General features: G+C 39.3%; 1 protein-coding gene and 1 long non-coding RNA gene across 4 annotated transcripts in view; one reads left to right on the forward strand and one right to left on the reverse strand.

Moving 5' to 3' along the window:
• Positions 1 to 695: 695 nt before the first annotated feature.
• On the reverse strand, positions 696 to 5,920 carry LOC106852660 (uncharacterized). The gene is made up of 2 exons (XR_015805162.1): positions 5,790 to 5,920; positions 696 to 4,602 (listed from the first exon to the last, which is right to left on the reverse strand). It is a non-coding gene; the product is annotated as an uncharacterized LOC106852660 (long non-coding RNA).
• A 71-nt stretch (positions 5,921 to 5,991) lies between these two features.
• The window catches only part of IDE (insulin degrading enzyme), a 53,903-nt gene continuing 40,277 nt past the window's right edge, over positions 5,992 to 19,617 (forward strand). The window contains exons 1-5 of one of the 3 annotated variants that reach the window (XM_014875352.2): positions 5,992 to 6,086; positions 14,376 to 14,560; positions 15,906 to 16,113; positions 16,924 to 17,093; positions 19,224 to 19,346. In XM_014875352.2, coding sequence (XP_014730838.1) covers positions 14,401 to 14,560; positions 15,906 to 16,113; positions 16,924 to 17,093; positions 19,224 to 19,346 — 661 coding nt within the window. In that variant the 5' untranslated portion in view covers positions 5,992 to 6,086; positions 14,376 to 14,400. Of the gene's footprint in view, positions 6,087 to 6,237; positions 6,389 to 14,375; positions 14,561 to 15,905; positions 16,114 to 16,923; positions 17,094 to 19,223; positions 19,347 to 19,617 lie in introns of those variants that run through there. The other 2 variants (XM_014875351.2, XM_014875350.2) reach the window with 2 other exon arrangements.

Genomic DNA, 19,617 nt, shown 5'->3' on the forward strand with positions numbered 1-19,617 from the left:
TCCACACCTCACTTTTCACGCATTAACAGGTTGGTATTGCCTTATTGAGTAGTGGGAAAATCCTATGTAAGAATGAAAATAAGTAGTTACAGGGCTCAGGACAAAGCACCACAGGTGCACCACATCCATCCTTTTACTTTGAAACTACATCATGTGAACAACTTTGCCATTTATATCACCCTGGCTTCCCTGTGAGAGCTTCCTCTGAGGCACTATTAGATGCTTTGCTAGGTAGAGATCTATGACAGAATAACAGATGTTCTGGGTAGAGAGAAGAAGCAGATATTAGAGGAGATTCAAATCGCTTGATGTGTTTTGTTAAATCTGTACTGGCTCCTACAGACTGTTACCTATCTGTTACAGCTGACAGCAGTTTGCTCTTGTTCTAGGACCTTTGCAATTTCTGAAATTTAGATTGCCCATCTATAATTTTGCAGGTGTCCACATCCTTTTTCTCCCCTAAAGTTAGCTGCTTTGAATCTTATTATATTTCTTTCTTCCATGAGTTCTTAAAGTTAAGAACAAATTAATCCTAACCCATAGGGCTTGCAGTAATTTTCCTGATAGTGACATGAAGCAACATCCCATTACGCTCCTCTACCATTTACCTGAAGAGTTAGAACAATGTCAGAGCCAACCATACTTACATCAGGCACAAAGAATAAACAACAAACACTAAAAATCACAGTAACATATTTTGCTTCAGCTAAGTAAAGATTTAATCAAGCAGGAAAATAAATATAATCCATGGCAAACATATTGAGACCACTTTTATTATTTGCTTTTTTTGTATTCCATCCATGCTAACAGCAAAAATCACTTGTACTGACAATTGTGTAGTAGCTACTGCTAGACTGAAAAGTCAAATGCAGGTATGCAAATAATCTAAATATTTACCTTTTGCTCTACATTCCTTGATATGGATCACTCAAAAGAAGGCAGCACTGGAACACAAGAGTTCCTCCAACTTCTGCTTGTTTGCTCTTTTCTAGTATGAAAGTCATATTTTTCATCAAAATATAACATCTCTCACAGACACAGAGATCATTAAAACCTGCATTGAAACTATAAGTATTTATTTGATTACTGAAAGTTAAATTTGGCCAATAGCTACCTTTGCTATAGCTGTGGTAAGTGGAAAACATGTATTTCTGGTAATCAAGTTAGCGTAAAAAAGCATAGTTTAATGACTGCAAGTCTGTTTTACAAGGTCAGTTTATAGCATAGGTTGTACATTTTCTTAGACTAGGTAGAGCCTAATGATACTAATACTCTATAAACACAGACTGAGTAATAGGGAGCTAGCATTTCACAAGCAATAAAAATAAATATGAGAATAAGGAAACAAGAATATTTAGGCCACAGTCTTAACAGTTGTTTGGAGAATGACCTTTAAGAAGACAGGTACTTCATCTGTGGCAAATGTTTTATTTTGTTGCAAGAGAGACAAAAACATTACAGAAATCTAAATTTTATAATAATACACACAACAGCAAATGTAACAATTTCAGAAGAGTATTAATCCCCACGTATGGATCAAGAAGAACAATTTTTAACTAAGGCTTGCAAACAAAAAGTCGTTGAATACAATTACATTCACAGACAAAACAAACACTGTTTTCCTAAGGCCTGTATCAGGTCACCTGAGGAATTGTAGGTATGAAGGCCTGAAAAGCAGTAAAATTGTTTACATGGAACATGATTACCTACGAATGAAGACAGGTTATATAAGGTATAATAGTGGAGAGATATAATTAATACAAATTATAAGGTTGGGTGAGACTTCTTCAAGGCTTAGTAACACCTGATTTGATTGCCAATATGCTACACAGTGTATCAACTGTACTGAGCATGTGGAGAGTTAAATATTTAATACTATCAGTGACACAGTAAAAAAATTGCTGATTAATTTTATATTCACTTTAAAGGGGAAATCACCTGCACCTTAGATAAACATAAAGCAAATTCTAGCCTTTGAACAGCCTGACCAGTTGGCCATTAATATTCTAAACTCTGTGTTGTCCACATACAGTAAGTTTAAACAACAAGGACTTACACAGAGTACTGGTATATTTGCAGTTGAGGACAGGGCTCTCCTTCAGTCAAGGTAAAAAGATAACTATGTCACTGTTAAAAGAAAAGAGAAAATGCAATAAAATAACTTCCTTGTTGTTAAAAATTAAGGACTCAAGGCATATAACAGGATTAAAACCAGAACTGGTTTCAACTAACCAAGAAAATACACAGAATAAGAGAGTTCTTCTTTTCAGTGTGTGTGCCAGACCACTGTCCAACACAGACGGTAGCACTTCTACAACTTTTTATAGTCATTGTAATAAAAAATAAGCAGCAACACAGGGGGATGTATGCATTTGTGTGATTAGCTCAGAGTTAAGCTAGTAATTTTCCATACAGTTACCTATTTTCAGTTAAGACGTGCAGCTGGATGACATCCTTTACGTAACAAGAAAAGAAACAATGAATGGGAAAATTGGAAACACACAGACTTGACAGCACTGACTGAAGTAAACAGTAACTGTCTCTTTTGTCTCATTATCTTTTAACTTAATTATTTTATTAATTTAATTTTATTCTTCCAGTATTTTTATACTGGGAACAGCCAATAGACAATCCTTTTCTCATATATGTCTTGTCATGAAATTGCTGCTATTTATTTTGGAGTGGAAATAACAATCATAAGTTACGCTTTTTTTTCAGCTCAAAGCCAGTTTGCTACAAACCTCCATTATATATAAATACAATTTGAATTTTGTCCAGAATTTTATCTACGTGGAAAGGACATGCTTCCATTAGAAGCCTAACAAGATTGTAGTTAAGAGTTTCACTCTTACTGTCTCTCAGCTTTCAGGCCATACAAAAAATACTGGTTTATTCTAAATTATTTTAACCTACCTATTTTGAAGATCACTTTCCCTCACAGTACATTTATGTCACGTATCCTGAAGAGGGATCTCTACACTGCTACTTCCTAAGGTTTTTTCATGCGAATATTTGAATAATTTCCACACTTACTCTAAATTATAAGTAGGCTTATTTGGTCTTTTGGGCAACATTTATTTTTCTAGTAGGGCAGATGAAGAAGGCAGGACCAAAAGCACCATTGTTTACGAGCAATTAAAGTTTCATGGGGAAGAAATCTTAGTTGCAGGACCAGACTGAGAAAGGAATTTCACTGAAAGTCCTCTTTAGTTTTGCTGAGGGTGTCCTATTAAAAATATGTTTAAAACATGGAAAAGACATCCAAAACAGCATATGACTGTAATTTTGGCTAGTATAAATGGACATAGAGAGGGGTCAGAGTATAAGAACACAATCTGATTTGAATAAACACCAGTGTGTCCTGATTTTGGCTGGAATAGAGTAGATTTCTTCTCAGTAGCTGGCACAGTGCTGTGTTGTGGATTCAACACAAGAATAACTTACTCATGTCTTGGTTGTTGCCAAGTCGAGTTATCCTGCATCAGGGACTTTATTGTGTCTCATTCTCTGCTAGTGAGGAGGTGCAGGGGAGAAAAGAAACAGGGAGGGAGCATAGTCAGGACAGGTAACTTAACTGGCCAAAGGGATATTCCCCACCATAAAACTTCATTCCCAGAATATAAACTGGGATTTATATTACCAGTTACCCAGAAGGGCCTGATCGGGCCTGGGGGCAGGATCTGGCATTGGTTAGCAGGTGGTGAGCAATTGTATTATGCATCACTCATCTTTTTCTAATCATTACTACGATTATTTACTATTATTATTATAATTTCTTTTGTTTCAGTTACTAAACTATTCTTATTTCAACCGTCAAGTTCTACTTTTGATTTTCCTCCCCATCACACCAGGATGGGTGGAGGGGAGGAAACTGCTGCATTATCCTTAGTTCCCGGCTGGGGTTAAACCAGAACACACCAGTTACTTTGAATAGCCGCTAAATAAGCTTACAATGGATAAAATAGGTGTAAAGTACAGTAGGCGTGACCTCTATTGCATACCTCTGCTGCACTAGCTATGTTAGATGCATGAGGAGGTGTGATCTTTCATCACATCACAGAAACAGAAGTGCTTGTTTTAGATTCACGTTTTAGCAGACCGCCAGAATCTTCCTGGCACAGTCTACCTTGTTTGCCCAGGATTGCCCCTGTATATACTAGGCAAGATTTAGAGAAAAAGGCAGGATTTATTAGAGCAGCTAAATATAGATCAGACTAGCATTAGCTAAATATATAGTACATTAGGCTAACAAACTCGCTGTCGGGACCCGAAAGAAAGAGTAAAATGCCTGAAACTGTGCAATTCTATAGCATTCACCCCTACGTGACAACTGTATTAACACCAAAGGCAGAAGTATTTCTACTGTATATTCAATTTAACAAAACGACTCCAATTCACAACCTCTTAATCCCTCTGCTCCTGAATGGGAGGAGACAGATTGTGAAGGGGCACTCACCCAGCAGTCCTTCTGTCACACACCATGGGATGAGCCTCTCTGACGCACTGGCAATAGCAACAGGGTGGAATTCAGATTTAACAGCTCACCATCTATTCTGTCCTCTTTCTGTCCAGCTTGGTCTTCACTTTTACATGCACTAGGAACTGGAAAAAACCCAGACTGCCTCAAACTAGAATCCCATGAGGACATTTTCACAGGAGTTAACATACTGTGTTAAAATTAGGCACCCACACAGTTCTAAATCCAAGCAGTTGATTGAGGTGAAAGCTACCAAATGCCTTGCTCCAACCAGGATGAGTTAACTTGAGAGACAGTTCCATGTCTAAACTGAGGCCAGAAGTGTGGGTGTACTTAATGTAGGCAGAAATGTTTTAAACTGGGTAGCTCAGGTAGGGGTAAGAGCATCTCTATAGCAGCACAGACCTCCCTGGAAACCAGCAGATGAACGTCTACCCAAATTCCCTGACAAATTTTCACGATTCCCTGTTGATTCTGCTGACCATATGAAGCAGTGTGTTGCCACTTCTTAACAGCAATTTTAACCAAAGCCGACTAAAGTTTAAAGTTACTTCTGATACCTCTTCAATTCCATCTTTGAGTACAGAAATAACCTTCAGCAACTCTTCTGGCCATGTCTTTCTACCTTTTTATGACAGGAGGGTTCTAGGAATTTCCAGCTGTGAGACACCACCTTTTATAAAAGGCAAGCAGTCGGGAAGCTAAAGTCAGGCATTAAATGTAGCACATTGTTTTTGTCTTACTTTTCTTTCCCTTCATAACTCTGAAAGATAAGACATAGAAAGCATATTACCAGAACTTCAAACAGTGGGGTTTTTTTTTCTGAGGGGATAACAACTTGTAGGTTGTTTTCTGCGGTATTTTTTTTCGGGGGGGTGTTGTGGGGTTTTTTTTTTGTTTTTTTTTGTTGCTGTTTGTTTGTTTTGTTTTTTCAATTTAGAGGTTTGTTTTTTCTTAGAAAGGAATTAATGCAACCAGCCACATCCATTACTTTCCCATAAGGAAATCTACCAAGGAAAAAAAAAAATCGCCCTAGGACCCCAAATCTATGGTTTTATAACAGAAGTTCAACCTTATCCAGCATTTACACCTCGTAAACTCATCCTGCGAGGCGAGTCCTGTGTCCGGCGCGGCCGCAGAGCTCCGCGGCAGGTGAGCAGCAGGCAGCGGGCTCCAACGGGAGCTCCCGAAGGAGGGGGAGCTGCCGGAGGGTGACCTCTCCCTGCCGGACGGAGGATTTTGACACCCGAAATCTCTGCCTCTCAGGACGGCACTGCACCCACCGTGCTCAAATTACGAGGCGTCTAATTACCTTTTGTCTTGGCAGACACCGCCAAGGACGCGGAGCGCGGCCACCAGGAAGCGGGCGGGCCGCGACACGGTCCCTCCGCGGGTGCAGCCCGGAGCCGCCCCGCCACCCTTCGCGCCGCAGCCCCGTCCGCCTCCGCCGGGCGCGGCCCCCCCGCCGCGGCGAGTGTCGCCCCGGCTCCCCGCCCAGACACCCACCCCCTCCACCGCCTCCGCCTCCTCCCAGAGGCCCCCGGCCCCCCTCCCCAGCCGCAGCCCCGGCCCTCCCGGCGGCAGAGGCGGCAGCTCCCGGCACCCCCAGGTACGGGTCCCGCCAGGCCCGGGCGCGGAGGGCGGACGGGACCCCGCGGGCGCCGGGAGGGATTGGCCGGGCGGCGAGGGGAGGCGGGCGGAGAACATGGCGGCGGGGAGCGGCGCGTGCTGAGGCGAGCCGAGCCGGGCCGGGCGGCAGCGGGGAAAGGCCGGTGCTGGCGGCGGGGCCGCCAGGGATATGCGGCAGCGGCTGTTCCCTGTGCTGAGCCGGGCTCTGCCGGGCTGGACGCGCCCCTGGGCCGCCCTGGCCTCGCGCTCTTTCCCTCAGGGCCGGCGGCGCAGCTCTCTCGGGTACGGTGCGAGTGCGGCGGGGCCGGGGCAGGGCCGCGGGTCCCGGGGCCGTGTGACCCGGGGCGAGAGGCCGGAGAGCCCCCGCGATGTTGTGTAAGAGGCGGCGGCGCAGCCGGGAGGGGGCACCTTGTGAGTCCAGGGGAGCGCCCGCCCTGCCCCGAGTGCGGCGGGGAGCCGGGGGAGCTCGGGCCGCGGAGCGGGACTGGCGCCGGAGCCTTCCGGGGAGGCGGTGGGCGAGATGGGGGCGGGGGGCCGTGTGTGCCGAGAAGGCCTGAGCCCTGCCGTGTGTCCTGCCTTGTGTCCTGCTCTGCTGCCCTGCTCTGCTGCCCGGGAGAGCCCGGACTGCCGTGCTCCGGTGTTTGTAGCTGCACTTCCTTTGACAAAGCAGGCTTGGTCATCAGCCGTGCGGCTTTCGTTGCCCGGGGGCCTGCTTTGTTGTTCTCCTTCCTTCTCAAAAAACATTAGTGAATTGTCGCGTTACTTAACTTGCCATGGCAAGTTCTTCTTAAGGCATAATTATGTAAAAAAAAAGGAAAAACTCTTAAAATCTTTACGAAGAGACTGCCATCAGTTGCCCAAACTTGATGGGAGCGGCCTCTTCAGTTTCTGAGGAGTTATCTGGCACTGGCATTGTGCGGGACTTGTTATTGCGTGTCTGTGTTACCGTTGTCACCAACTCCAGTGGGGAGAGCGCAGCTAACCTCGGTCAAGGGAGGAGCGGGCGGGAGGCTTGGCATAACTCACTTTAGAGGCAATTTAAACTGCGTAACGACTCGGTAAAGTTGGTCCGGGAAGGAAGCTAGGGTAAGGGACAAAGGCTAAGTTGTTTTCTTTCTTTCATTAACACTGTATCTGTTACCTTAGTAGCCAAACCTATTTTTAATACCGCACAAGTTAGAGACGTCAAAAGTAGCATCTTTCCGGGGAAAAAAGTGAGTTATGATGACTCATACTGTCGGCGCTCGTGTGTCAAAATTCAGATGCACTGTTACTGTTCATTATTGCTATTTATGCTTCAGAATTGTAAAGGTAATCCACAGTGTATGTTCGAAGCCAATGCTTTTCTCGGGCCGTAGTTTGTCTTGCTAGATTACTCCTCTTTATGCATGTGCATATATGCAGTATTTGTACTTAACTTTATGTATGTGAGTAGGCCTGTTATGTTTTCATACCGCCTACAACCATGATTTAATCATCCATTTAATTTTAATTGTGAATTAGGATTTACATAAATGATAATGAAATGAGACCAGGCATAGTTCTTTCATGTGATGATTTTTTTGAGATGTGAAAACTAAGAATCTTTTTTTGAGTTACATGTTTCCTGTGGTCCATCTCTGTATTTTGTCATGCTTGAACTTTTTCCTTTCGTAGCATTTTAAAAATTCATCTCTATGTCGAGTAGCAAGATAATTTCTCAGTTACAGCTTAACTCCTTTTGATGTACAGCATTAAAATTATCTATTCTAGTTGGGAAGTCCCTAGTAGGATTTCTGTTTCTATGTTTGCCTGCTTTTTTTGCACGCTTTCTCCTTTCTGTCTTCAGTAAGTGTAGGGCTGTGGTTTAATCCCTTGGATGAAATGGTACCTTTGGGAATTGATTGAAGTGTCAAGTATATAACTTACTTTGCACATGAATACAGAAACACTCCCCTCCCTGTTAGATCCAGAAGAAAGAGAGAAGGGACAAGAAGTTCATGACCTCTGGTGTTTCACTGTACTGGAAGGTATTAGGCTCCTAGCTATAGGGGTCATGGCTGGTTATTGTAGAAGTCGTTTACTAAAAATGCAGTCAGACCATTTGAGAAATGGCATGTGGGGTTGGTATTTTGGATGTATTAATTCTATTGTATTAGATGCTTTTATAGTAACTTTAGTGTCTGATCTTTTAACAGCATAGAAATCAAAAAGCTCATAATAAAAATCTAGAGAAATTGCTTTAATCAGTTTTGAGTCTAGTTGTGTATTTATGTATGCGCGATCTGTCAGTGAGTTTCTTTGCTTTCACCTTTTATGATGCCCTTAAGATGCTAAAATATTCTTATCAGATAGCACTGTATGTATATAATAAGGTGATTTTTTTCTGGATCCTGTTTGAAAGTTGCTTCACTACAGCTTTCTATTAAAATCTTGATTTTAGAATGAGTCAGAGCTATAGCTTGCCTGAACAATTGATATGGAAAAGAATGCTGTAGGGCTGAGAGTTTATTTATAATTTTAACAGTAAAACCAGAATTGAATTGTCCAAAATAATAAAAACTAAACTACAAAATAGTTGAACAGCCAGGACTTCATTTGTTGAAACACACCGCTGACTCTTGTAAACTGCTCATTGTTACGGGTTTGTTGCTCATGTCAAAGCTCTAGTGTTAGATAAACAGTTGCTTTTAATGTGGGATTACAGTGCTTTTAATGATTCAGAATTCTAACATTCTCTCTGTTTTTGTTGCTAGATCAGATTTCCTTGCCAGTTCTCTCATCTTTCTGTGAATTTCTTGTTGTTATGCAGTATAACTGAAGTTTTAGTCTCATCTTGTTTTTTGGTTGTTGGTTTTTTGTTTTTTTTTTAAATTCAAACCTCACAAGTTTTTCTTGTTGAGGGTATGAGACAGATGGTAGCATAAAGCATTAAGTGAGTTGGTTTTACAAGGAATTTTGGGCAATCTGATGTGCTACCTGCACATAAAATCTATGAAATACACATCAGAACAAGTTAGAATAAAGCACAGAGGTCTCTCCTGTAGCATCCAGTTTAACATTTCCCCCTGTGTGTGCAGGGCCATGTGCTAGACACCATCACAATCCTGGGGTTGTGGAGCAAGCCCTGCAACTGTAGAGTGATAGAAAAATGTCAGAGGGGGAGGAAGAGAGAATGAGAAGCACTGGTCTGCAAGTATTCAATGAATAAAGCAATTGAATGAATGAGTGCATTTCTTAGGAAAATAAGTAAAATATGCCTAGAAACAGTTGGTCACGTAGCACAGAAACTAGTCTGATCAGTCATGTCCTTAACATGCAATTTGAAAATACTGATGTAAGACAAATTGCTATGCCAGATCTGTGAAAATTTTGATGATGCTATATTTTAAGGACATCTAAAGATTAAAACCAGATAATTTTACTTACCCCCCTCTCCTTCTCCAGGTCTTCCAAGTAATCAAAGGCTTCAAAACCCTTTTGGAATTTTGTAAAATGTTGAAGAAAGAATTGTTAGAGAAAGTGTAATTATTCTATTTCTGGTGAATGTGGTTAGAGCTTACCTTGGAGGCTGTGTTTGGATGAATTGTTTGGGGCAATTTTTGAGGACATAGGAAAAGTAAGCTCAGGTTATTTAGATATTAAAAAAAAAACTTGTTTTCCTTTATTGCTCTGTATAACATCAAATTGGATAATGTCCTGCCTTTTTGTTTGACTTTTTTACCCAGTGCTTTGGAAACTGTGGAGTGGTCAAGTTAAACACTGTAGATGTAGGGCAGTAGATTAGCTTTATGGTGTCTGAGTGTATATCCAATCTCGTTTGGCCAGCACATCATTGTACTTTTCAGGCCAGTTACTCAGCTGGGGCCTGATCTCACGTGTGACACTGCCAGGGCCCTTGTTTTTGCCAAGGTCACACGTGGTGTGGTCTCATTAATGCTTCTGGTAATTCCTGTACCTCGGTGTTACACGCCAGTGTTTGTGCTGTCACGTTGGCACCGCAGCCTGTGGCAGACCAAGTTTTACTGCTGTGATCTAGGAGTTGTGGAAGCAAGAGCATGGCAGGCATCTGCCCTGGCCACCATCGTGAGAAGGGAATTTTCTGAGTCAATTACAGGCTTGGCAAAAAGCTGCAGACTGAGGTTCCGAAAATGCTTTAATTGTAGCGAGACTTTAGAATTTCTTTAAAATGAACTACATAACAAAACCTTATAAATATTCATCGTCTTCAGACTTGCCTGATTTGGCATGATTGGTTGTTCTTAATAACTTGGGAGCACTGATTAAATCATTGTGGGACTTTGTAGTTGGATCTTTTGTGTATGAAGTAGTATGCTGAATTCCTGATTAGCTTAAAAGTGATAAAACATGTTAACATTTTGAGCAGTTCATCTACTTACACAGTCTGTCTGCCTGTCATGCAATCAGAATTATTTAGATCAGTATCAGGAATGTGTTGGGATCTCATACATTCTCCAGCTTCATGACAAGCAAATTCACACAAGATTGATGTTTATGGATGTTGAATCATGAGGTATTTTAAATGTCTAACAGAACTATTGATGAACATGTAACCTGAAAGAATATGGGTAGTCTCCTGAAGAATCGCTCTTGGGTAATGTTCACCTGAATTGATTTAACTTTCCTGCCTACAGTTTAGTCTAAAAAAAACCCAGAAAAACCAGAAAACTCACCATTTTTATTATAATATACAGTTGAATGTTGAAATGTTAAAAGAGTAGGTAGATTGTTGATTGTTTTACTGGTAGCATAATTCTACTGCTGTCATGATCAGAAGTAGGTGCAAGAGACTAAGAGGAGGGGTGCAGACCTGTGCAAGAATGCAGAATTTACTTGGTAGTTGGAAAGCCATGAGCTTGCAACTGAAGAAGTTGGTGAACTCCTCCAGAGTGCTCAGTTTGGTGCTGTCATCCTTGTAAGAGGTGAGAAAACTCTGGCTGTAGCTCTGCAGCACCCGGCCTCCTGCCAAAGCACACAGCGCTTCTTTCACTCCACGCATTGGCAGCTGGAGAAATCTTCATGTAAACCAAGATGGATTAGTAAACAACACAGAACCAATGGTAACTCCTTAGCAGGACAGAAAAGAGGTTCGCACTCAATTAAGGTTTTACTTTACTCTGGGAAATGGTAAGCAATTAGTTACATAAAAGCTTGAAGCAAATGTGAATATTAAGGCAACTGATAGAAAGCAAGCGTCAAAACCTGAGATGGTAACTTGCCTTTCATCTGGAGCAGACCTGTGTACTAGCACTTGACTTCAGTACGTGCATGCTGTCATGACAAAAAAATCTTGAGAAGCACTTTGGAGTTTGTGCCTTGGGGGTCATATTTTTATTAGCTAGTCACATTCTTGCATTGAAGCAACCCTCAGGAGTTTCTGTTAATTGGTTTTCAAATATGGTCCTTTAATTGTTCAAACATTGGACTTAGATTTGACTACACAGGCTAATTTTTAATTAAAGTAACTTTGCTAAAATAACTCTGAGAGATTAAAATAGTGAAGCAGTATCATATATCACTTAATCCCACTCTGTAATACTCTGTTTGCAGGTGAAACCTGGCATCTCCAGAGAGCCTTGCTGGTTCCAAGGGACTGCCTGCCAGGAAATGATTACAAAAATGGAACCTCAAAGAATAGAATATAATTTCACTAGAAGTGCTGTAATTGAAAATTCAGTGCTGGTTTTAACTGATACTTTTCTTGTACAAGTGAAGTAGTTTTGAGGAGGAGGAAGAATATTTCCTATTCATTGAGTAGGAACACGGTTCTCGCTTCAGACATCCCTATTCTTTTTTTCTTTCTACCTTTGTCATCTTTCCACCTGTAATTTTTGAGCCAGTGGATGAATATCCACTGTCATTGTTCCTGCTATTTTGGCTTTACTGGATCTTTCTTCTGTTTTGTGAAAGTAGTGTGGCAATATTTCTTTTAATGTTTTTGTTAGGCTATTAGCTCTGCAATAAACATAGCACCTCCTTTGTGGAAGAATTGTTTTGCTGCTGACCAGCAGCGTCCAGTGCTCACTGTAATGACAGTACAGCAAGTAGCTATAGCACATGGACTTTAGGACAGCTTCTGAACATGGCTTTAGAAACTAAGCTACTTCTCAATAAGTGCAGGATTTTTTATTTTCTTACTTTTTTTAACCTGTGATTAAAAGCAGTTCTATTTTCAGGAAGTGATTTATGGAGTTTTAGGATTCTGGTGTGAAAGAATTGAATGGGGTATTTTTATAAAGCAATTGCACTTACTTAAAAGCTGCACAGGAAAAGAGTCATATGAGGGAATGTTTAGTATTGGGTCTTACAGTTGACTCCTTAAGAAAATGCAATGGTATAAAAGTTCTCTCTAAAGTGAAATTTTTCTTCTTACTTTTGTATTGTAGTAACATATCAGCAGGAGGAGCAGTACTTAAGCAGGAAGGCATTGGTCTTTTCATTTGACGTATTTGCCTTCCAGGAGATTGCATAGTTGATTAGCCCTTGCTTTTATTTGAGTTGTCTGGTACCGTGATTCACTTTGCAGCAGAATAATCACGCAAACCCATTGGAGGTTAGACAATGTTGTATTCACAGTGCCCATTGAAGTAACAGTGAAGGTGGAGGTACAAATTTCAGTCCTTGGTTTGAAGGCTTAATTACTGATGTTGTCCTTTTGTAAATTGTAGGTTTTTTTCCTGTGCTGGAATTTCACTACCAAGCTGGAAGTAGCCTATGAAGGAGGCAGAAGTAGGGAGTCATAATAAAATGAAGTGGAGGTGTACAGCTTCACAAGACATCAATTGAAATCTCACAAGGTTTCATAGCTGCGTAATTTGATGAATCACGTTGAAAAGATGAGTCATCTGAACAAACAGTAAAGTTCTGTGACTTAGTGATGTGTTGTAGAAATAACAAGAAGATACCAGATGATAAGGAAATTGTATAACATTTAAAAAAACCCCACAACTCGAGAAGTTTATAGGATATATGTGTCTTCTGTCAAGCAAGTAGTATCTTATTGATTTAGAATATTCTAGCTGAAAACCAAGGTATAGGTGTTCATTGGCAGACATGGAATCGGGAGCTTAAGGGATGTCTTTGTTCTCCCTAATACTTAGATTTGTCAATCCAACTTGTGTGCAAGTGAAAAACGATTTGGAATAGTTTAGTTACTGATTCTCATATATGAAAAGTATCTTTTCTCATTTAAAAATTTTATACAGTAGCTTAAGTTTAGTAGAGTATTTCTTAAAACTCCAAACGTGTAACATGACGTCTTTTAATTGTTACCATGACTTGTATCAGGGCTGTTGATGCAGAGAAACAGATGTTGTATCTTCATTTTTTTGGTGGAAGAAGGCTCATAGACATTCCAAGCAGGATTAGCCTGAGCACAGGTTAACTAGGGTTAAACTAAAGGATAAATGACCAGCTTAAATGAGAGTGTACACATTTAAATTTAAATTCAGCATTTCAGCTACTGTTTAGTGATTACATTTTACTCCAGTTTTGTTTTTTAAAGTATTTCATAGTGAGAGAACCATATTTTACTAGTTTTTATGTTTCCTTCTAAAATGCATTAAACTGCACATTTTAAAAAGTTACTTCATATTGTTTATAGCTTTTGCTTGGAGACATTCAGATTCTGAATCAGTCACACTTAGTTTCTTAGCATTTCAGAATTATGCCTTTAAAGAAGGGTGTCTTGTAGCATCAGTTAAACTAATGGTAGAAGTTTAAATATGTGAGACAATCTATTCCTGTTTATCATGGCAGTTCTGCAGTCTTTGTATTTTTATGGCACTATTGCAGTGTTACTGTTTCTTGCTTGGGTGTACAAATCCAGTGGTCTGTTAGTAAAATTTTGTTTATTTGACGATCAGAGTTACAACACTTGTAATATAATCAGCAATTCAGATACATGAAATACTTTGCTGAAGTTTGAAAGTATACTTGAGATAGCAGTATATGCTTCATTTAATTTAATTTTTATAATAATTGAATAAGGGGATGACATTTATTAAGTTTGGGTTGTTTAAATTACAGTTAATGTGATACTTGAAGCATTCAATTAAGTGATCTGCATCTTTATTGTGTTTCTTGGTCTTCAAGGTTTCTTTTTTGTTTTAGCAGCAGTATCTTTCAGGATCTAAATTTTGGGCAAGTAGAGTGAATTTTGTGCATAATAGAACTTCTAGCTGTTGATATTGCCCTCTGTTGTCTAACATATTAAAATATTAGCAAGGCTTAAGTGAAAATAATAAGAAATTTATTCTGTTTTCTTTAGGTTTCATAAGGAGACAAACAACAAAATGAACAATCCAGCTATTAAGAGAATAACAAATGAAATTATCAAATCACCCGAGGATAAACGAGAATATCGTGGACTGGAATTGGCAAATGGCATTAAAGCTCTTCTCATTAGTGACCCCACCACAGATAAGTCCTCAGCAGCACTTGATGTCCACATAGGTATTCAATTCATGTTGTGTTCATTATGTCATTAATAAAAATGCTTCAAGTTTTGATATCTTGATGCAAATAAACTGACAGGAGTGGTATGCAGTTGGCAGCCTAGCCTTTTATTGTAATTTATAGTTTGTTTAATTCTTTGACACATCAAGTTGAAAAGTATTAGAGCTAAATGTTCTTACTGTACTCCATGTTTACTCAAGTGTAGCTCAGTCAGTCGAAAGACTGCTTTTAACCATTAAGTTTCATGTTATGAAAGATCTTTTGTAAGCAGAAAAGGGGTGGGTGCAAGTGCAATTATTTCAGACAGCTCCATCTGTCATGTCAGACTTTTTTCTTTTCATGCTGTGTTGTTGATGTGTAGAGGTGAGAAAACGCTGTAGTGATGGAGAAGTTGGAGAGGCACTCCTTAACTTCAGTGGTGCTTATGTGTGCAAACAGGAATTTTCTTCTATCTGAGATATATCCCAAGCTTGTGTAGTTTTTCGGTTGATTGGGAAGTACAGTGCACGTGTTCATAACCCAGACACCCTCTCGCCATGTCTGTAGTTGGGAGCTCTTGCTACTGTTGCTGTTATGGCAGAAGAGAGGGACTTCAAAAACTTGTGGCCTTTTTTGTTCCAGGGATGGCTGTCCCAGATCATTATCTAGTTCAGAGCATCCTGAATGTGGTTTTGTTTAGATCCTGTGACAGTGATAGCCAACTGCACATCCAGTTCGTGCTCATGTGCTGGAGGAGGGGTGTCTGTTGCCTTCACCTCCGCTCTGCCACCGCACATCACTGCACACTCCGAGGCGGGGCTGCTGCTCTCAAACTTCGGCCTTTCTGTCTTCCATTCTTCCAAATCATTGCTGTCTTTTAATCTGTTTGCCTTCACACCTACTAGCTGGTCATCCATAGCTGCTTGTGTTCAGGCAATTACAGGTTATCACTCGTCCTATAAACCACAGGATAAATACCCCTTTAATTATGGTTGGCAATTGCTGCCTCTTAGCACAATGCATTTATTAAAGTCAAGGTATAGATTTCAGAACAGTGTGATTAGCCAGGTCTTTACATATAATGAGTCATGGACTTCAATTGAAAATCATCTGTATAAGGAAGTGCAAGCTGATCTGGAGAGGCAATTTGAGACACTAATTGTTTCAGTTACTAATTCTAGGTTTTAAAATATTGTTTTGAAGATGAAGTTTAGTTGACTGTAGTTGCACAAGTGTCTTCTTACAGCCACAGAATTGATATAATTGCCTGAAACAAGATACTATAATATAGAGTACTTTAAAAGACTTAATGTTTTAGTAGTAACATTTTATTAATGATTACATGAAAATTTTCCTCTTGCAGGATCCTTGTCTGATCCCCCCAACATTGCTGGGCTTAGTCATTTTTGTGAGCATATGCTGTTCCTGGGAACCAAGAAATATCCAAAAGAGAATGAGTACAGCCAATTTCTAAGTGAGCATGCCGGGAGCTCAAATGCTTTCACAAGTGGTGAACATACCAACTATTACTTCGATGTGTCACATGAACATCTAGAAGGTGCACTGGACAGGTAAACATATTTTTTAATATTTATATTTTTGTTACAGAGGTTCTGCTTTAATTTATTAGTGTAAAAGTTCTTTGATAGTTCTATTATTATATTTTAAAAAAAGGTAAAAACCATCTTTTGTTAAAATTGATAACCAGATATTTTTCAGTTCTAAAGTCTTACTCAGATTTTTTTCATCTAGGAGAGTTCTTCACCGAGACTGAATTTTTGAAGTTTAAATGTGTTTACACTGAATATTTTTGGAAATGTGGGACACAGAATACGATCATGAATTTACACATTGTGCAAATACTGGGATGGTGCAATCAAATGCTGTGCTTCCCATGGGATCCTTATTGACAGCAAAACAAGAAGTCTAGAAATATTTAAGGATACTCTTAGTAGAGGGAAATTTCTAAAATCTCTGTTTTATGGGAGCAGACAGAAATTGAAAGGTGTGTTGTCAGTGAGGTAGAGTGAGTTTTCTCTTTGGCTTCTCCCTGGATGTCTGACAAGACTTACTTGATTGGTAAAATTAAGAGCCTCTTGCAGCTAAACCTCAGAATATGAGAAATTTTCACTGTGGGAATTGTGGTGTAAGGCCCTTGACTCTTGTACTACCTTATATGATAAATATGTTGTTGTCTGCATTTATAAACAAAGAAATTGAGAAATAAGGTACTAAATCAGTGTCAAAACTGTTACAGAATTCTTAAGTTCTGCTTAAAAAAATAATGTATTCAGCTGTTTTCAGGAGGTATCAAGCTTTACGCTTTTCTGTTAAAATTTATGTACAGTACTCTTGACTTGAACTAATTTTTTCCTCTTTAGATTTGCCCAGTTTTTCCTGTGCCCCCTGTTTGATGAAAGTTGCAAAGATAGGGAAGTGAATGCCGTTGATTCTGAGCATGAGAAGAATCTGATGAATGATGCCTGGAGGTTATTTCAATTGGAGAAAGCTACTGGAAACCCCAATCATCCCTTCAGTAAATTTGGAACAGGTTTGTCAGAATATTATCTAGTGGAGTTCTGTGTAACATATTATTGTTTATATAAAATTGCTAAAGATAGACTCTAACAATTCTCTTATTTTCTTCTCCATACTTGTTTATTATGGTGCTTTATCACATTTTTCACACTGTAGACCAAACAGAGCTAGACAAAAGCACAGGAGAAAGAGTGATCCAAGACTTTGAGCACAATGATGAAGCAGGCTTTATGATTCTGATAATTACTGCAGTGAGTGCTGTTTTCCACTTACTGGATTTGTCATAATTTGGTGCTGTTAAGTCTTTGTGTATAACAAAATGAACGAATTGCATTTAAATTGTTGTTAGCCACAGGCTTTTTGTTATTTAATATTGCTTTTAGACTAGATGACAGTGACTAGGTCAAATCAGAAAGATCAGCAAAATACTGTGAAAATTACTGAGTAGGAATATAGAAACAAAATCTGAACCATAGAGCACAACAGTAGGAGGTGGATAGACAAAATGATCTTGGACAAATCCCAATCATGCAGCTGTATTTTGTTTTTTTGTTCAGGCTTAATTATTCACAGAATGCTTAGTAACAATTTAAAATAAACACCACAAAACCTCTATTCAAAAAGCATTAAAGTTAAGATACCATAATTCTGGACAAAACCACAAATGTTTGGTGCTTTAGTAGAAGTTTAAATGCTGGGTGGTTTTTTGATAGACATTATTTTCTACATGAATTTATTTTTGAAACCTTCGAAATAACAGGACTGCACTGTTTAATCATTGAGTATAATATGCTCAAAAAAATGGGTTTTGTGGATGGGTCAGTTTGCATTATGAGTAATTGACTCAAATATTTGGTCCAGTATTTGGGAGGCTGGGAGAGCAGATAATGGACTTTAAGGCAGTGGTTTCTTCCTGTCTCTGAAAAGACAAAATATACGTTTACATCTATTGATGGAGAGCATATTTATGGGTCTGGTAGCCACCTGCCATAAGAGCAGGTATTGTTCTGTTGACCAGTAAAGAGAGGCTGGCTGTAAAAGGGAGAACTATAACTCAGTTCCAAAGAGGTAAATTTTAAATTAAAGCCTTGGGACCTGTGCATTAGTAGGCAGGTGTTCAAAGTACATTCTGTAATTTCTGCTACTGAAGACTTTATTTAATTTTTGTGTAGCACACAGAAAACGAAAGTGGAAATTGCAGAAATAAGTTTTGTACAGTTTAAGAACATAGTCTAGCACATATAAGTGAAATGTTTTCTTGACGAGAATAACCAAAATGTGCTCAAATTCAACAGTAAGTCATTTTCCTTTCTCCTTAGATTAATTTCTGATTCTGAAATTAAATTACAGCCTTCCAGTAGGTGTGACTTCTCAGAAGTAGAGCTCAGCTTTGATGGCTTTTATTTACCCAAAGAGATGACAACTGTGATGCATTTGGCATCCTTACTGTTTCCTTTCTCTCAGCTGAGATGTTATTAATCTAGCAGAGATGTTATTAATCTAGCAGAGTACAGGAATTACTCTATTTGGTGCTTCAGGTCACTCCTCATTGCTGTGCATCCTGTTTGGTCAGCAAACCTTCTTACTATTCCTTGTCTGTCCATAGAAACAAGTGCACCCCAGTTTTCTTTTTAAGCGTGTGCATTTTTCCCCAGATACCCCTCGCTGATCTCTCTGAATTAATGCTTGTGATGGTGATTTTTCTCTATCATTACCCTCAGTGTCAAGTAATTTTCCGGGCACTTCTGCACTGGCTAGTGTCCATTTTCCTACATCTTCAGGGTGTCTTCTGACTATTGCTTCCTAATGTCCTCTAGAACTGTAACAGCACAGTTACTGAAGCTTTAACTATATGAGATTTTATTTTAACTTATGTATTGATACTGTGGGGGTAAACAGAGTAGGTTGTCTAGAAATTCACCATTTAATTTGTCTGCAGATGGTGAGGAATATAGACAAAATATTTAAAACATAGGACAGTATTGATCCAGTTTTCTTATTATTCATATTGATTATTTTTTAAATTACTATCCATTCAAAGGAAAGCAGACTGATTAATTTATGTATTTGTTTTTGATCTGTAAGTTCATAAACATTAAATATTGTTAAACGTCAAATATTGTTCATTATTTTTACGTTACAGGGAACAAATTCACGCTGGAAACTAGACCAACTCAAGAAGGAATAGATGTAAGGCAAGAGCTGCTGAAGTTCCATTCTACTTATTATTCATCAAATTTAATGGCTATTTGTGTCTTAGGAAGAGGTGAGTTTGTTCTGTTGGTTGAGTAAGACTTTATATATGTACCTGAAAAAGAGTAAAGGAGGTTCCAACTGCTTAGAACCTTCCAAAGCTGAGATGATAATTTACATAAGTTTGCCAAAAGCTTAATAACAGTGTGTTGAAAATGCTTTTTGAAAATGCTCTGGCAGACTGGTGTCTGTATGGTGTTTCACAGTAATGCTTGGATAGTGAGTACAAATGGAAGAAAACGAGCTTTTTATCTGATCTAAAGCAAGTTCACTGAGGAATTTTA

Source organism: Sturnus vulgaris, chromosome 8 (genome assembly GCF_052056855.1).
Source record: "Sturnus vulgaris isolate bStuVul1 chromosome 8, bStuVul1.hap1, whole genome shotgun sequence".
In the NCBI taxonomy this organism is placed as follows: Eukaryota; Metazoa; Chordata; class Aves; order Passeriformes; family Sturnidae; genus Sturnus; species Sturnus vulgaris.